Source organism: Colletotrichum phormii, assembly GCF_030913505.1.
Source record: "Colletotrichum phormii strain CBS 102054 chromosome Unknown BDP81scaffold_27, whole genome shotgun sequence".
NCBI classification, from domain to species: Eukaryota; Fungi; Ascomycota; class Sordariomycetes; order Glomerellales; family Glomerellaceae; genus Colletotrichum; species Colletotrichum phormii.
In genome coordinates, this window is record NW_026851469.1 from 341,305 (window position 1) to 359,501 (window position 18,197).

Genomic DNA, 18,197 nt, shown 5'->3' on the forward strand with positions numbered 1-18,197 from the left:
CAGCGCGTCGGTCCGGCCGACATGCCACCTCTTCTGTTATCAGACGAGGGCGGGGTAATGCCGTGATGCACCTCGAACTGCCGTCGGAACATCCGATCGTGTTCCAACTCACAAACCAACATGCTCCCATTCACCAACGATGGCGCCAGACTTTGCGCTTGCTCAAGCTAAAACATCGTGCAAGCGATGTCACCGACGAAAGAAGAGATGTGATCGCAGTCTGCCCGAATGCAGGAACTGCAGCGGGGCTCAAGTCTCGTGCAGCTTCCTCGATGATGATCGCGTGGTGGCATCTTATCCCGTCATGTAAGTATATCATCTCGCATTCTTAATCAAACAGTCTGGTATGTTCTAATCTGTGCATGTTGAGTAGATATGTGCGCAGTCTCGAGGCGAAAGTCCATTCTCTCGAGAAGACACTTGAATCACTACGGTCTGCGAGAGGAAGGGTGCCAGACTCAGAAACGCAACTCTCAAACCTGGATTCAAGTGACATGCAGACTACCACAGGTCATCAAGAGGCAGATGCAAACGGTACGAGCATACCTTATGAGCCCTCGCCTGACCAGCTGCCACTCTTGCAGTCCTCTCCTTCTTTCGTCGAAGAGCTCAAAATCCTCTCCTTTGAGGCAACAGCTGATCGTCATCTTGGATCTTCATCTGGCCTCTCCTTCGCCAAGTTGACACAAACCGTCCTCCGACGCCTGAATCCCGACAAGGCTGACTTCAGCTTCAACAATTTTGAGACTGAGGATGACATGTGGCCGCAGTTGAACTTTCTCTCGACTTCAGACCTTTTGGATTCATCACTGTTCGGTGGATTCCGGGACCCCTTCATGTGCTACCCTTCGATGCTTGATGGATTCTCCCCAACTGCGCCAGCCGAGCCCACCTCCCACCCAGAGCAACCAGTTTCGCTCGAAGGCAGTCATGTTGACCAGCTCATACGGTTCTACTTCGCTCACTCCCATACGTTATACCCAATTGTCCATCGTGAGGAGTTTGGTAAGATACTAGATCACGTTCGAGCGGATCCTCTGTGTGCCTTAGCCCAGTCATCCCTGTGCCAATTCCGCATATGGATGGTCCTTGCCATTGGATCAACAGCGCAATGCTCAGTTACCCTTTCAGATGAGTCCGAATCAATGATGTACTACAACAAAGCACTCGAGCACTTTGAAGGTGCTCTCGATTATGGATACATGGTAAGTGTATTCGTGTGAGTGGATTAGCGGAGCAGGTGGAGGCTGACTCTTGATTGCAGGCCGCGTTGGAAGTTGTACTTCTGCAAGTTTCTTATTCTTTTTTCAACCAACTCGGGCCCAGTACGTGATGCTATGGATCGTCCTCAAAATTCTTTCTAATTTCTTGCTCAAAGATACATGGACTTTGGTTGGTCTCGGCGCGCGTATGGCAATTGGATTGGGCATGCATGCCTCCTCAACCTATGAAGGCCTACCAGCCGACGTGTCTGAAAAGCGGAAGAGACTATTCTTTTCCGTTTATATGATGGATCGGTGAGCCTTGAAAACCTCCAATGCTGCTTATCCTGGTTTTCTAATCGTGTCCAACAGCGTGGTCTCAATAGCTCTAGGCCGCCCATTTGCCATCAATGACGATGATGTTGATGTGACGGTAAGACATAGGCACTCTTGGACCTTGCTGAGTTACCCGTTTGGTATGACAACTAACTCGTATTATCAGCCCTTCACAGCGGTGCACGATAACAGCGTTGGGGCGGAAAGCAACCCGCTCGGGAACTCATTCAAGCCATCTGCGATGGCGGTCCCCCTCCACATTCTCGAACTGCGGCGGATTGCCAGCGATATTACGACTTTAGTCTATTCGCACAGAAAATCTGCCAGCCTAAGTGTTGAAAAGCGCGAAGAAGTAACATATTCACTTCATCAGAGACTTCTTGACTGGCGTCGTAATATGCCCTTCCCCCTTCCACACACCGACGCGGCAGTACCACACCTCAACAGCAGCTGGTATGACTTCAACTACTACCTTCATCTTGCCATGTTATATCGACCATCTCCGTTGTTCCCGATTCTAACACAAAGTCGTGTAAAAATACTAGCGGAAGCTGCATCCATGTCTATTCGGCAAGTGTCCAATATGCACCGACAACAGTGCCTTGCCTACAATTGGCTCAACCTTCTCTCGATATTTACCGCAACTTTGTCCCTGATATACGCCACAACTGTCCAGCCAGATAATTTGACCTCTGTTTTGAAGGACAAGAGAGCAGTGGCCGACCTTGACTTGACTATTGAGCTATTTGACAAACTTAGCGTCAAGTTCCCTGTGGCCGGCAAGATACGTCGGATGGTTGAACAGATATCTACTAGGTACAAGGAAATGATGGAAGTTGACGAGGCGTGAGCTGATATGCCAAGAAATCAGCGACTTACTATTTATTGCAATCTCATCCAGTCAAGTTTATCGGTATGAATGATGTCTAAGTTACCAGCGCTGATCATTGGTTGGTTGGCGGCTTGTCCGACACAGATGATAAGCCTCCAGCCTGAGGGGTCGGGTCGTCCGATGATTAATCGCCACATCGCTATTCGACCCCCGACCGACATGGTCGCAATTGAGGGGGAGGATAGATACATGGGAACTTTCCGGGGGTTTAACTTTTACGAACTTGCTATTCTCCTTAGCCCAGACTCATATAATTACTGTTGGCAGTGTTCTATTGTTCCTTTGTCGCAGATGTAACTACTATTACTTTGCTCCTGATTTGATATTCAACGAGAAGCTAGATAGGGTCAACTCATGATGTCGGCCTTACTCAATGTGACGGGCTCATCCCAATTATTTGAGAACGCAGGACTTGTTCAGGGTCTTTTCTCTCTTATACCTATCCTTGCAACGACTCTAGCTTTACTGGCCTCCTACGTCGCCTACAATGTGAGTCTCTACATCAGACCTGCCAGCTCGTCACCTATGCTGGCTCTACGATACGTATACTAACTCCACAGGTTGCCTTCGGCACTGAGATTCCTCACATTAAAGGACTTCCGCAAATGTCAGGCGCGGTCCCAATCTTTGGACATCTTCTGAAGCTCGGCGAAGACCACGCGACCACTTGCGAGAATTGGTGGCGGAAAGGGAACCCATCCACCTTCCAAATAAAGTTGGGAAACACCAGAGCCGTGGTCTTCAACTCCTATGAAGACATTCGCCGACTGCTCATCGGCCACCAGAATGCAGTCATCGACCGGCCGAAACTGTATACCTTCCACGGCCTCATCAGCAGCACGCAGGGCTTCACGATCGGATCGTCACCCTGGGATGACTCCTGCCGCCGGAAACGCAAGGCCGCGGGTACGGCGCTCGGGAGACCAGCCCTACGCAGCTATTCCCCCATGTTTGACCTTGAGAGCTACTGCATCCTCAGAGACTTGCACAAGGACAGTCGCAACGGTGAGGTGGAGATCAGCGTGCGGCCGTACATCCAGCGATATGCATTGAATACAACGCTGACGCTCTGCTACGGCATCCGTATGGACGCTGTTTACGATGACCTCCTGCGCGAGATCCTGCATGTCGGGTCAGCGATCTCGCTTTTGCGCAGTGCTTCCGAGAACACTCAAGACTACGTCCCCATTATGCGTTACTTCCCAAACAATGAGAAGAGCCGCCGTTCCAAGGATCTTAGGGAACGCCGTGACGCATATTTGAATCTGCTTCTTGATAAAGTCCGTGAGCAAATCAAGCGTGGCACCGATAAGCCTTGCATCTCAGCGGCCATCTTGAAGAACGAAGAAACCAAACTTAGCGGAGTCGAAGTCTCGTCTATCTGTCTCTCACTCGTATCTGGAGGATTCGAGACGATACCTGGAACCCTCACTTCGACTATCGGGTCCCTTGCCACAAATGAGGGGCAAGCTTGGCAAGACCGGGCCTACGAGGATATCAAGCGTTACTACCCAGATGTGCGCGAAGCGTGGGCTTCTTGCTATGTGGAAGAGAAGATTCCATACATCAACGCGATCATCAGGGAAGCTGGAAGATACTACACAGTCAGTTCTATGAGTCTTCCTCGAAAGACTGTGACCGAAGTCAACTGGAACGGGGCCATCATCCCCCCAAAGACAATGATCTTGGTCAATGCACAAGCCGGGAATCATGGTGCGTTTTTGCCTGCTCCGGTCGTTGGGGTTCTTAGAATCTTACTAATATTGATCTAGACGTCGGGCATTTTGGTGACGATGCTGGACATTTTGATCCTGAGAGGTGGCTCGAAACTATTGATCCCCCTACGGAAAAGGAGGTCTCAGGCGTCGGTCACCTCAGCTTCGGACTCGGCTCCCGCGGCTGCTCCGGGCAATACATCGCCCAACGTCTGTTATACACAGCTTTGGTACGATTACTATCGTCGTACAAGATTGTTGCGAGCGAAGAACTACCCCCGAATACGGACTATGTTGAGTATAACCAGTTCAAGACGGCTTTGGTGGCGATCCCCAAGGACTTCAAGGTGAAGCTCATACCCAGAGACACGGCTGTGACCAGTGATTGCTTGAGAGCTGCGGAGGAGAGAACTAGAGAGCATTACGTCGAGTAAGGTCGTTCGGATAAGTCTAGTTGCAGACACGTTGGTAGACTTTGCTCCAATATCTTATTCTTTGACCCCCAATGTGATACTCTGCACGGCTTCCAAGGACAACATCTTTTTACAGATTCTTGTACCGGGATGGTCCATCATCGCCCATTATGCACGCTCTTAAGCCTTTGGAATTCAGTCGCTGGTGCACTTGCAAATGCATCGCTAAATCTCAGTATCCAAAGCAATCACTCCGTCAGTCATGTCTGAAAGGAAAGCTAAAGTCTGGTTGGATTCATGCTCACATGTTTTTCTGCTGGCTTTGCTACATTCTCGCCTTCCACATGACTATGACTTCCGAGAGCTCCGTGAGTGAACAGTGAAAACGTAAAGTATCTCAATCTCGAGTATGATCACAGCGCCCTTCGATATTCCACCCCAAGCTTGAGTCGACGGGCGGGCTTTTTCACAGATCCGGCAAAGATCACAGAGACATTTCCATAACACATGCTGAAAGCATTGACCAGTAGCCGGATCACCCAGAGTCACAGAGCCGGGAAGAGTCGGAAGGGACCCTACCTCATGAGTCCGAGCATTCAGAAGCCTGCCCGGTTTGTTCCTTTGGAGGTGCCTTAGGGTAGTCTGGTCATCCGTTGACAAGAGCCACACGATTGCTGTTCTCAGTCCCTGCAGATAATTAGCCATTTAGGCGGCCCGTGTTGAGCCTATCAGAAAGCCCGATCCGGAATTCCCAAAGGCACGTCAAAAAGGGTAAAGATTCAGAATTTCAATCTCTATCTAGCCTTCGACCTTGCAGCGGGGGTCCAAGAGGGAAGCGCGAAACCACAACCGCCCGTCGGAAGTAAGAAAAGGTAGACATGACATGAAAGCTTCACGGAGCTGGCGGACAGTTATACTGAGCGGGGAATAGTATCAGGGTCATTTGTGCATGAAACTGTTTAGTTTAACCCAACATTAAGCTCCTCAAATGACTGAACGAACCGCTGAGAATGAGGGGGGGGCATCCTCTTTGCCACTCTCGAAACAAACGTTAATGTTCCTGGAATCCAGACATCAAAGCCGTCAATCTCGTCTAAAGACCAAGGTCTAGGATAAAAGAGAAAGCTTCTGAGCTTAATTGCGGGAGCTCGGGGCGGAACCAGAACCCCTCGGCGACCTGACGATGATTACCTTTCAACTCAGAAAAGAAGGGATCACTCCGAGATCGAATAAGTAATTGGCGGCGAATCAGATTTGGTGACAGTCTCAAATTATCATGGAAAGTTGGAAACCCCCGACCCGCTTCGATTCCCGATTAACTCAAAGTTCATCCCGTCTGTCCCCTCTTTACTTTATATGCTTTGGTGATAGTTGCAGCTACTTTGGGAGTGTACTTCCCCCACGGGTTTCAAAGGACCCAAAATCTCATCTCAGATCATCTCATCTCTGACCCAAGACTTTCAGGCCGTCATGGATCTCGGCTCTCGTCCCTTCTCTGACACATCTCATCCCCCTTGGCCACCACCCGTTCGCCGTCCGGCGCGGAAACCCCAAAGAGCCCAGAACCTCTCTCTCGAGTCCTAACGAATCGCATCGTTTCCAGGACGAAACGTATTCAAATCCTCATTCGTCCATCGCGTCGAGAGATGAAGATAAGCAGAGATGGCCGTAGCGGTCGTCGGAACGTGGTTCCTGTGCGTAGGGCTTGGCATGTCTGGGAGCTTTGCCATTCGCCCCCTCGAGCTCCCAGCTCCCCTCCAGTTCAAGCTCAGCTAAGCTTCAGCTCAGCTCTTTGCCTCCTCCTGAAAAGGTCACAGTAATTCAAATTCCCATCCACTGGATGCCGTTCGCCGCTTAGTCATGTTCACGAACTGTGAGTCTGTGACACCCAGCGGCAGGTCGCCGAAACTTGAACGGACGGGTATCTGTCACGATCTGATCTCAACGGGACCATGGGCTCCACCACCGTTCCGTTTGGAATTTTGCTACCGTTTCGAGAAGCGCCAGACGCCGTTTCCCTTTCTTGTGAGTGTTCTATCGTTGAGGTTGGAGATCCTGGCGCGCAGAAAGACAGTATCGCGACTTCGACTTCGACTTCCATGATCAGTTCTCAACCTGGCTTCAACCATCACATACGACCATACCCATTGGAAAACTCGGGATCCCGTCCGCTCTCCCATAGATAAGCCAATGAGGGCCGGATTAGTAGTTGGGTCGGTGACGACCAGCGAATACCTGGTGTTGTATGTTTTTGATTTTTGTGAAGCTATCGTGATCCACTCAGATCGGTGGTGGTAGGCGGTTATGCGGGGGGGAGGGGGGGAGCGGGGGGGGTGACGATATTTTGTGGGATGCGGGGCGGCTAATTACACGAGTGTTTTCAAGAGAAGTCTTTCAGTTGTGTTCAATGATTGTGGTATAAGTGTAAATGTCTATATTCATACATCGTAGAAGGTATATCCAGTCCGTGTCACATTCTAGACCCCTAGATGACCAGCTCCTTCAGTAGCATCGGCATCTTTCCATATATAAAAAATAAGCCCGTAACAAAGGGAATCCCTGATACCAATCCGAATGATCCATCAGCGCCGTCCATGATCTCACCAGAATCTTATCCCATTTCATCAAACATTCTTAGCCGTCCATCCTCATTAGCCTCTCATCACCTCCACGTACACAGCACCAGTGATCCTATGAAAGCATCGTCGGCGACGAGCGTCCAGAACAGCTGGCGCTATCCTCTCCATCAACGTATCCCTTCTCGTTACCTGAGTCCACATCGCTCTCAGTCGCCCATCGACCAGGGCACCCGGGGATATCGCGCTCATGTTCGCGGTATTGCTTCTCGCGCTCACCATCCTCCTTCCTCTGGCGGAGATTCAACGTGACGGAAGGCGGCTTCACAGACATGGCAGCCCTCTTCTTCTCGCGAGTGTCGATATCGGGCATGCCCATGTTCATCATCAGCTCCTCGTTCTCCTCCTCCTCCTTGGCGGCGTCGAACATGGCCTTCATCAGGTCGACTTTCTCGGGCGTGCGCGCAGTGACGTCAAAGTCGAAGAAAGCGGGCTTGGCGATCAGAAGAGGGGTATAGTCATTCCAGTGAACGGGGACTTCAGTGCCGTCGGCATTGAACTTTTTGCGAATGTTGAAAGCCCAGGCCATGCCTCCCATGGACAGGAAGAGATCCTGATCGACAATGGGGACACCCTGGCACGTTCTGCGACCGAAACCGAATTGACTGAAGCCGTCGAGGTTGGGGAATCTGGAGAGAGGCTCCTTGTAGGTAGGATACTCAGGCTGCACCCAGCGGCCGGGGTTGAAGGTCTCAGCATCGGGGTAGACAGACTCGTCGCGGGTGATGCCCCTAGGCGGTGTTAGTAAGTGACCATATGGTCCTAGTGTCAAGCTACTCACCACTCAAGAGCATGGATCGTGGCACCAGCAGGGATAAAGTAGCCGTTGTAAACATCATCCTTTTCGACAGCGTGGGGGATGCCTGCACGTCACGTTAGTCGATCTGAACTCAAAAGACAAACCTCGACCAAGATGCCGCATAACTTACCAGTAGGGACAGGGGGTCTCCACCGAATGACTTCCTTGACGACGGCTCTCAATAAAGGCAACTTCTCGCGATCTGACCATTGAGGGCATCTGCCTTCGCAGTTCTCGTCGATCTCCTGTTGCAAGCGAGCCTGCCATTCGGGGTAGTGCAGCATGGCGAGGAGGAAACTCTGGATGGGGCTACCAATGGTCAAGGCGCCAGCGATGGCCATCAGACCAACGACATTCTGGGCCTCCGCAAGGTCACCCCATTTGCCCTTCTCGTTTCCGAGGCCCTCGTTGATGAAAGTGCTAATGAAGCTCGGCGCGGCGGTTCCCTTCTCGACCTGATCCTGGACAAAGTTGACGTTACTCGTGAACTGCTTTGACTCGATGTCGTGGCGCTCCGCCTCCTTCTTCTTCCACGGTGACAGAGCAGCGGGAACATGCATGAGGAAGGAGATGACGTTGGGAAGAGCACTGGCGGGAGAGATGGTCTCGAGAAGGCCGAAGGTGGTCTTGCGCAAAACTCTAGCCGGGTGGGCAGTACCCCAAGAAAGACGGCTGACGGTACGGCTGGTGAACTGCTCGACGTACTCGCGGTACTCGGCGGGCTTCTGGTACAGGAGCCACAAGAAACGATCGCGCTCGCGGCTCGGGTATGCGTGGAGCTCCTGCTTATCGCTCTGGTTCATGAGGTGGTGGCAAAGCTTGCGCTGGCGCTTCCATGTTTCTAACGGTGTTGTTAGTGAAAAGTGAAGTGAGGCGAGAGCTTAGTACACTAACCTGTCCGGCCAAGGAGGGCGAGGTAGTCACCGCTGGTGCGGTTGTCCGGAAGGTTAGGGATCATAGGCCGATCCGAGTAAATGACGTTACGGCGGCCAAGGAGGTCGTGAGCAACTTGCTCAGAGGAGATCCAGACGTGGTAGGAACCGAACATCTCTTGCCCGTAGATTGGGCCATATTGCTTGCCCCATTCATGGAACTTCATCCATGCCGCCTCTGCCGGCACATCGTGAACGCGACCAATAAAGGGAAGACCTATACTAGGATCAGTGTCTGTATGCCATCGTCGACATGATACGATAGCTTACCCTTTGGTCCAGGGAGAGGCTTTGCTCCCGCTGGCATCCTCTTCTTCAGCTGGATGGCGGAGTAGAGGCGCCATGCGCAGAAGAGGATAAATCCGAGGATTGCCACGCCTACGGCCATGGTGACAAGGCCAAGTGATATTAGTGAATACAACTAAGTGTTGTCTACGGTGGTATGAAGAAGGGAAAAAAGGTGACCGACTTCGAGGTCGATAGGGGTGAATAACAAAAGAGAGTGAAGAATAAGTCCTGCTGATGCAGGAAAGCAGAAACGACGAGAATCACGACGACGGGTCTCGAGGACGGTGTGTCTCTCGGCTGTTATTAAGAAGAGAGAAGACCACGTTCAGCCATCCGGTCATGGAACGCCCAAGCGGACCGACGGGGAACGGCCAACGGTCCGTTTGTCTGGAAACATGACTGAACCGTGTATGGACACTCGCCGGATTCCCCAAGCGCCACGGCAAAAAGTCCAATACCACCCTATTGCGACTATCATGGATCGGCGCACAGCGGGCGGCGGCAAACTTGTCAGTCCACCTCGCCGTCCATTCCGCCATCCATGGTCCAACAACGGACGCCCAGAGTCTTGGACCCCGATGATGGTGGATAATCCTTCCCAATATAGCACAAGTAGTTATTTACTTGTGCCGCGCTTGCATGTCGGCCGCCGCCGTTGTGCTTGCTCGCTTGGTGTTGCTGCTGCTGCTGCTGCTGCTTCTTCGCTTTGCTCCCTTCCCTTCCCAGACAAGTGGTTCGTTGAGTTCTGACATCTGGGCACTGAGCTTCCTGAAAGATACATCAGAGATCAGACACTCGGTTCGCCTCAAGAGACGAGGGAGGGGCAAAGGCAAATCCCCGAGAGCTCCCCAACTGGAGCTCACGGAGTGCTAGCAAATACCGATGCCGGTCCTTGCATCTTGCGTGGGAGGGTATGCAGGCTCGTGGTCTGCAGCAGGGTTGACCATGGCAGCTTAGGGCCCAAGGAGACGGTTAGAATATGAGGTGACTGTGGGATGCGCGTTGCATCCGCGAGAGCTCCAAACACAGGGGCCAGAAGATTGGCCGAGTCGACGTCTCACCGCAGCAAGGAGTAAACACGCCACCGTGACTACCAAGCTGTCCCATGTCCAAGTCCGTAGTGCCCGCGGAGAGGGACAGGATCATCCTCGTCCCACTTTGCCCTCGTCGACTGGGCGTCTGAACCAGGCGCCCAGGCACCGGCGTCAGGTAGAGCTGTTGCGGTGGGCTACCGGAGGTCGGGGCCCGTCCGGTCTCGGCACAGACACCGAGCCACTTCACCGGGCAGTACGCTAGCTTTGCAGCTAAAACCAAGGATAGCATACGAGCAGACGAAATCGCACTGCTCTATTGCCTAAAATTGTCAAAAGGAGCTGCTGTCACATTCCCTCTGGAACCATTCTAGGGCTAGGCCAGGCACGTCCGCTCGCCGCTACACGACGCTCTCGCTTCCTTCGTTTGCGCGTTGTTCCGTTCAGAGCGGAAGCTTGAGAGGGAGGAGGACGAGGACGAGAATGTCAACCCTCCGCCTTGATGGTGAGGCCGATCCGCATGGTGCCCCACGCCGGATGCACCGTTGCCATTGTGTTCCGGAGCCTGGGCAAATGTCAGTCTCGGCCTTGGACTCTTGGACAACTCACAATGTCCAACACAAGGTAGGGATAAATCGTCAATATTGTTCTTGGGTTCCCTCCGGCACTTGACCAGAAGACGTCGATAGAGAGACTTCACGTAGTCATCGACTCTCAATGTGTAGATTGTGGATGTCGATCAACTGCAAGCCACGGCGTCGCGGAAGCTATGCGGCCGGAAATTGGTAGCCAACAGCCATCCGCAGATCGAATGAGAGCCAGCGACAGGCAGTGAGAACTAGTCAGAGCCAGTCAGAGCCGTCGAGAGCCATCGCAACTCTAGTGTTTCGAGCATATGCAAGATTCGGTGTTGGCAGGGATTAGTACGCCCTAGCGGGATCCGAGCGGGAAGATCACTTGGTTGGCGCCCAGGAATGGAACTCCCCCACGCCAGTCACCGAGCGTCAGACAAAAGCCACATGTTGACTCCTAGACAAGTCGAACGCCTCTTGACTCCTTAAAGGGAGAGCGTCAGGGGAGAGGGCCACCTGTTGTGAGTGTCGTGGCACCGTGGCTCACAGCTCGAGCTGCACAGTCACAGTCTGCTTTGACAGTCATCATGGGTCAGACTTTTCTCACCTGAGAGTAGGCGGACCAATCTCCTGCTTCATACGAAACACTCGTCGCGCGACCTCTCGTCTGCTTTGCCTCCAGTCTGCTGCTGTTGCTATTGCTGCTGCTTTTGCTTCTGCTTCTGCTTCTGCTTCTTCTGCAGATAGCAGATAGCAGCCCTACTAGAATTGATTGCCGCCGCCACCTGCACATCAAACTTCACTGCAGATGAATGACTCCTTTGCCTCCAATCGGGGGTAATAAATGGTAAAAAATTTGTCTCTTCAATTACTCAGCACTAGTGGGCTGGTGCACGCGAATCCTGTGTGGCTCATGCTGTCTGTCCGACGATAACGACGACGGCCACAGACGGCCACGGGGACTTCGAGTACACCGAAACGGTCGATGGCTTCTTTGGTCGAAAACGTCTCTTTGTCGCGCGACGCCACACCGGTTCGCGCCGTCGGCCATCATGGAATGGCACCACATTGTGGCTGATGGCTAGTAGCCGTTGTGCCGACCTGTTACGCAGTAGCAGCTCTCCTATGCCCGAGTTCGTCATTAGTACGAACACTTTTGTGGCCGTGGGAGGTCACTCCGCTCATGATCCTGCACTATCTTTTGGTTGTTCAAGTCATCTTGATGCGACCACATCATTCTCCTCCACTCTCGTCTCTCGTCTCGCAGTAATGATTCCGTCATGATGCCAGTTTACATTCTGGTGGGGTGGTCAGCATCAAGTTTCACATGCCAGGCGGCAGAGCGCGACAGCGCATGAAGAGAAGAGCTCACCTCTCGACCGGGGACAGTCCCAAGAGCCGCATGCCGTTGAAGAGCACGGTCCTGGCGGCCATGTACAGCGCCAAGCGGGCCTTCTGGAGCTCAGCTTCGCTTCCAACAATACGCAACACGTCGTAACTGCTGCTGACGACGTGCGTGAGGCGGAACAGATACGTAAGCACAGTAGTGGGCTCCAAGGTTTTGAGAGTGTTCTGGACAACGTCGGGGTACTGGCTAATGACGCGGATCAGCTCGATAGCATGCTTCTCCGTCAACAAGCCAAGGTCAGCCTTTGCGATCTCCTCCTCAGCGACTCCAGCCTTGCGGAAGATGGAGCACAGCCGAGCGTGGGCGTACTGGAGATACGGTCCAGTGTCACCCTCGAACGAGGTCATGGTGTCCATGTCGAACTTGTAGTTGTTGATCCTGGGCCAATTGTGTCAGTGCATCCGAAAGCGCCTGGAAGGAAAAGTCCGGACGACATACCTCTTTCCACTCATATCCTGGACCATGACACTGCTGATGCCAAGAATGTCGGCCGTGGCCTCCGGTTCGGCGACTTGGGAGTACTTGGCCTCGTTCTTCTTCATCACCTCGTGCATCTTGTCTCCGACGTCGCGCAGAATGTCATCCAAGAACTTGACAGTACCCTTACGGGTGCTCATTCCCAGAACCATACCAAAGTTGATGTGCTGGCACTTGTTGGCCGTCTCGCCATGGCCCATGAGCTCGATAATCTTGAAGAGCTGCTTCAAGTGGAGATCTTGCTGAGAAGCGACGACGTAAATCATGTGGTCAAAGTTGTACTTCTTTTCACGGTGGAGAAGCTCGCTGATGTCACGGGTCAGGTACAGAGCTGTGCCGTCCTTCTTGCGAATAATGGGGCGCTCCAGACTCTTGCCTGACTTTCCGGGAACGTGCTTGGTGAAGTCAATGATGACGGCGCCTTCCGACTCTTCGGAAATCTTCATGTCCTCGAGCTTCTTGGCAGCAGCCTCCATATCCGCCTCGGAGACTTGACTCTCGCCTGAGTACTCGTCAAAGTGAATGTTGAGACGGGCGTAGGTCTCCTTGTAACGCTTAATGCTGAGATCACGGAATCGCCTCCACTGAGCCACGGCCTTGTCGTCTCCGGCGACCATGGCCTTGAAGTACTTGCGAGCCTGCTCGTCGAGGCTGTTGTCCTTGAGCGCGGTGACGTCCTCGCCGGCCTGCTCTTTGGCGGTGATCTGATCCTTCTCGTCGGCCATATCCCTGTTGATCTTGACGTAGACCTCGTACAGGTGGTTGATGGGATCAGCGGCAAGCGCCTCCTCGCTACCGAACCTCTCGAAGCCCAGAGCCAAAAGACCGTACTGCTTTCCCCAGTCACCGAGGTAGTTGATACGGGACACATCCCAGCCGGCGCCGTCGTAGAGGTTGGCGATGAAGCCACCAATGATGGTGCTCCGCAAGTGACCGGCGTGGAAAGGCTTCGCGATGTTCGGCGAGGAGAACTCGACAATGATCTTCTTCTTGCCCTGTGAGGGATCTTTGGCGCTCTTGAGGCCGTTGTTGGGGTTCTTGCCAAAGTCGATGCCGCGAGATCTGACCTGGGGAATCAGGATCTGGGAAAGGGGGCCGGGCTTGAACCAGAACTGGAGGAAAGTGCCATTCTGGAAAGAAACAGGCTTCTCGATCAAGGGAGACTCGGGGATCTGTAGCCAAGGCGTGTTAGTCTAATGCTCAAGAGTACTACGAGAGAGCCACCAGCGCGCATTGCTCCAGGGGCATAGATTAGCCCCATGATCTTGATTCAAGACTGACCTTGTCGAGCCACTCAGCGGTGAGATCAGCAGGCTTCTTGCCCTTGATGCGAAGAGCAGGGACAGCCAGCACCAAGTCGCCCTTATCCAAGCTCTGGGTCCACTGGAGGGCGTTGTAGATGATGGTGCTCTCGACGCCAGTGACAGGCTGCAGCAGCGAGGTGATGTGGGAGCGGTAGACGTCGATGGGGTTGACTTCGGGGTAGCAGCCGGGGTAGGACTCGAGCTTGCTCACGGAGAGCTTCTCGAGCTGCGCCGTGATCTGGTCGGCCATTGTCGCGAGTGTGACGGTGGGGGCGGGTGGAGGTTTAGCGAGGGTCGACCGGTTCGGAGCCGTCGAGGAGAAGAGTCGCGCGGTGGCCGTTGGAGGTCGTCGTCGAGGAGGATGGTGGACGAAGGCTGAAGCGGCAGAAGAAGCTCCTCGTCGAAGGCTTGTGGGATAAACGTGGGCTGAACGAAGTAAAGAAGAAGAAGAGAAGAGGAAGCGCGCGACGCTAGTCATTAAGAGACTCGACGACGGGGACTGGGCTGCAGGGGGACGAGGAAAGAAAAAAAGGCAAGGAGGGGGAGGGGTCGCTGGGCTGAGGGCTGGTGGCCGATGTTTGTCACCCGCAGAGAAAAAATTGCGGACCGACGACCAGCCTGAGTCACTGAGCCATTCGTCCCTGTGGTTGGCTGGACGGTGATGTGGGGCCTCACCGGAGCTCACCGAGTGGAGGGGTAATCATTCTCGGTGAGTCGCATATGGAGGGGCAATCTCCCCGCGGATCTCGGTGAGCTCACCTCTACCATTTCACACAAAACTCATCATCAGTCCATGAATCTCTCACATACAATGACGAAGAATGAGTACCTCGAGTGGATATATATATACGAAATGTCTATTATTTTCATCTTGTTTCACACTAGACATCGTAGGCTACGTTGACCATGACTAGTGGAAGAGAACAATCCTTCGTGATCTTCACCGCGTAAGCTCTCTCTTGATAAGACTATTTATACATGCTGCTGATGAAGCCGGTAATAAATGTACTAATTGAGCCAGATGAAACCATCCTTCTGGACTCATAATCATCACCCATAATAACTAGGTAGATAGATTCATCCAACACTTTCCTCTCAAGTCAATTCCTCCAGGAGTTCACATGCAATATGAGTACGCGGCCTGCATGAATTATTCCTTACGTGGATATAATCTAAAACGAGTACTCCTCAACAAAAAGATGGATTCCCTGTGCGCCCGTCCCCTTATGGACTGCCCTCTCATCCGACAGCGAGGCCACGCAATTCCTGACCGAACTCGTCAACGACTGCCCACCGCAAACAACGATCGACGTCTCACCGCCCGCAGCTTCGACGGGTTCCCGAATCAGAGCCTCCAGATCAGGGCGAGAATAATACTCCTTCACCATGCTCATCACCGAACCGCTCCGGATTCTGGGTGTAAGCAACACCTCGTCGCCCTTCTCCAAGTCCAGCCCCTTTTCCTGGCAACACCCTCCACCGCCACCACCATCCACGGAGTCATCCGAGACGATCCTCCTGTGTTTCGCAGACGAACTAGAACTAGAGCTCCCCTCTCGGTCTGAGTAGAGGACCGTCGTCGCCTCGCCTTCCTTGGCTTTGCCCGACCGCGTAACGGCGATGTGCACCTGCAGCTCGATGCCGTTCTGCTGCGCGCGTTCCATTGACTCCCGCAGCCGCTGCCTATAGAATTCGATCTCTTCACCCTGGCATGCCATGAGAATGAACTCGATCCTTGTAATACATGTCTTCCTGCGGCTCTGAACAATGCTCTCCAAAATGGGCAGCGTGAAGGACGTGCCCGTAGACGCCGAGATGAGAACCATGGTATCGTAAATATCCCACCTCGGCGGTGCGCCAAACGGACCCAGGACCAAGCCCGTCAGCGTTTCCTTCTTCCCAGATGCCGGAATCTTCTCCGCATAGTCGTGCAGTCTCTTGGAGAAACCGCCGTGCTTCCTGACGACAAGTTGGATACTGTTGCAAGTACACGTCTCCGGCAGCTGATGCGCGCACGCAATAGTATACGGATGCGCCTCAAACGGTCCGATACGCGGCAGCCAAAGATACAAGTGCTGCCCCGCCTTCCACGAGAAATGAACATCCTTAATCGTCAACACCGTCGTCGACGAGCCCGCCGCCCGGACCTGCACCTCGTGTCCCACCCGCTTCATTCCCGTACACGTCGACCTATTAGGTCGAAGCCTCGTATTCTGCCACGCAAGGAACGCCCAGCGCGCGAGGCGGTCGAAGCAGATGATGGCGACGGAGAACCAGAGGTACTGCTTCGCGTAGGCCGGGATGTGGACGTAGACCAGCCAGATGAAGAGGACCGCTGAGAGGATATGTTGCAGGAGGAACAGCTCGTACGCCATGCTGCGCAGTGGTGTCATGCCGGTGAGGAATGTCCAGATGAGAATTCCCCAGGCTCCGAGGCCGTACTTGATGACGGGTAGGATTCTCAGCTGTGTCTCGACAAAGTCTGCTCGCACCCATTCCGACCAGAAATGGAAGCCGTGGACGGTTGCCGTCACGAACATTGTTCTGGCGACCCATCGGTGAAGCCAGCTTAGTCGTTCATGCGAGGCGCCGATGATGAAGCCTACTACGTTGACCTTCATCGCGAGAAGATAGAGGAGGGGCATCTGCATGACAGTCACCCAGGCGTTGCGGAACCCTATGCGTTCCCAGAAGTAGGCGTCCTTGATGACGGCGTCATTAACCATCATGTAGATGATGACGGCCCAGTAGGCCAGTAGCACAAGTACGCGACCTAGCGACGGTGGTGTCGTCCACCGCAGACCCTTGATGGGGATATAGAGTTGAGGGTGCCCTGCTTCGCGGACAAGCGCTGTTGATGTTGCCCATACTTGTGTTATAAAATTTGAGGGTTTCGTCGGGAACTGTACGGACTCGGCGCGGCATCGTTTGAGTCTGTATGATAATGTCAGCATTGAGAGGGGAAAGGGCAGACACAGTGGCGAAGTTGTTCACCTTCTCCAGCCCTCTAGGTAGTTGATACCGCGGATGATACCCAGAAACCCGACAACGCCTGCGATAATGTACCAGAAAGACTGGGCAAGCTGAACGTTTGTCTCCTGGAACAGCGCTGTTCCCATGGCCATGCCCCCTCCCATGCTTCCTCCTCCTCCTCCATGATTATGGCTCATCGCGACTGATGACGATGAGGCTTTTGCAATTGTGCGATAGCCGTAGGCTGTGATGTCCTTCGCTGGAAATTTTGTTTCGTAATATTGGCGGGTTCCAGCTCCGCCGATGATTCTCTACTGAACCCGTTCAAGACCGCTTCATTCGAGTTGATGAAATGAAGAAATCCGCCGTGAGATGTTGGGAGGAGAGGCCAACGGCGCACCGATGTCATGAGGTAGCGCAAATTCGTGGAACCATCTCACAAAACCATTCGCATGCGCATGAACTCCCAGAGAACTGTTGTTATTTCCAATGATTGAAACACAAGAAAGTAGATCCTCGCTCCCAACAGTTCAGACGCCTCGACTACACGACGTTTGAAGATTGGTAAATCGGCCGAAGGAATGAGGTGGATTGAGCAAGTTCAAGAGGCAAAGACTCTGGGCAGCGTAAGCAAGACAACCTACTGGCTAAGAGACGAACACAAGAGATAATAGGGTACACGTAACAATGGGCAGCCGGCTCGGCGGCACGGAATGCGCTGGTTTAGAGAGAAGACGTTAGCGCACCACGGTCCAGCATGCATCCGAACAAGTTTGGCATGCTCACGGCATGACAACCTAGGCCATGGGGCAGACGGGATGCTTCAAGCAACGGTGGCTGACGGATGATCCGCCCCAAGTCACGGTACGAAATGCCTCGACTCGTTTCTCAACGACGGGAGTCTCGGCTACACTTTCACTTTACACCCTCTTCGTCGAGAGTTTACTCTCCTTTACTTTCTTGGGGGAAAGTTCTCTCTGCTTTAGTTTTTCGCGGCATGTTTACTAAGGCCTTATCCATCAGATAGAGAGAGGTGTGGGCTCTTAGGTTTGTTTGATTTCCCGCGGGTCATGACTTACACACACTTCAAACTCTCAAGTCTCAACTCGGGTATCGCTCATGCTCGTCATCCTCTGATCTGTGTCCTCTTCTTCACCCGATATTAAGAAACAAGCTTGTTTAATCCTCAAGGCGTCTCAAGGAATCACTACCAAAGACA

General features: G+C 53.1%; 5 protein-coding genes across 5 annotated transcripts; 2 read left to right on the forward strand and 3 right to left on the reverse strand.

Moving 5' to 3' along the window:
* Window positions 1–494: 494 nt before the first annotated feature.
* On the forward strand, window positions 495–2,796 carry BDP81DRAFT_384062 (uncharacterized protein; the record flags this gene model as incomplete). The annotated part of the gene is made up of 4 exons (XM_060586949.1): window positions 495–1,205; window positions 1,265–1,325; window positions 1,379–1,517; window positions 1,731–2,796. 4 exons carry the CDS (start codon window positions 495–497, stop codon window positions 2,386–2,388), a joined length of 1,569 nt encoding a protein of 522 aa, XP_060439795.1. The 3' UTR covers window positions 2,389–2,796.
* Window positions 2,797–2,813: 17 nt separating this feature from the next.
* On the forward strand, window positions 2,814–4,674 carry BDP81DRAFT_358638 (cytochrome P450). Its single transcript, XM_060586365.1, has 3 exons — window positions 2,814–2,919; window positions 2,991–4,143; window positions 4,203–4,674. Exons 2-3 carry the CDS (start codon window positions 3,036–3,038, stop codon window positions 4,577–4,579), a joined length of 1,485 nt encoding a protein of 494 aa, XP_060439796.1. The 5' UTR covers window positions 2,814–2,919; window positions 2,991–3,035; the 3' UTR covers window positions 4,580–4,674.
* A 2,575-nt stretch (window positions 4,675–7,249) lies between these two features.
* BDP81DRAFT_465118 (cytochrome P450) lies at window positions 7,250–9,313 on the reverse strand (the record flags this gene model as incomplete). Its single annotated transcript, XM_060594234.1, has 5 exons — window positions 7,250–7,925; window positions 7,976–8,057; window positions 8,124–8,834; window positions 8,888–9,142; window positions 9,196–9,313. 5 exons carry the CDS (start codon window positions 9,311–9,313, stop codon window positions 7,250–7,252), a joined length of 1,842 nt encoding a protein of 613 aa, XP_060439797.1.
* Window positions 9,314–12,184: 2,871 nt separating this feature from the next.
* BDP81DRAFT_331450 (arginyl-tRNA synthetase) lies at window positions 12,185–14,255 on the reverse strand (the record flags this gene model as incomplete). Its single annotated transcript, XM_060585505.1, has 3 exons — window positions 12,185–12,602; window positions 12,663–13,873; window positions 13,983–14,255. 3 exons carry the CDS (start codon window positions 14,253–14,255, stop codon window positions 12,185–12,187), a joined length of 1,902 nt encoding a protein of 633 aa, XP_060439798.1.
* Window positions 14,256–15,177: 922 nt separating this feature from the next.
* On the reverse strand, window positions 15,178–17,142 carry BDP81DRAFT_465120 (ferric reductase like transmembrane component; the record flags this gene model as incomplete). Its single annotated transcript, XM_060594235.1, has 2 exons — window positions 15,178–16,939; window positions 17,000–17,142. 2 exons carry the CDS (start codon window positions 17,140–17,142, stop codon window positions 15,178–15,180), a joined length of 1,905 nt encoding a protein of 634 aa, XP_060439799.1.
* Between the last annotated feature and the right edge of the window lie 1,055 nt (window positions 17,143–18,197).

Coding starts and splice junctions, on each gene's coding strand:
- BDP81DRAFT_358638 (XM_060586365.1), top strand. CDS start 3,036: ATGTCAGGCGCGGTCCCAATCTTTGGACATCTTCTGAAGCTCGGCGAA. Junction 4,144..4,202: donor TGCACAAGCCGGGAATCATG/GTGCGTTTTTGC, acceptor ATATTGATCTAG/ACGTCGGGCATTTTGGTGAC.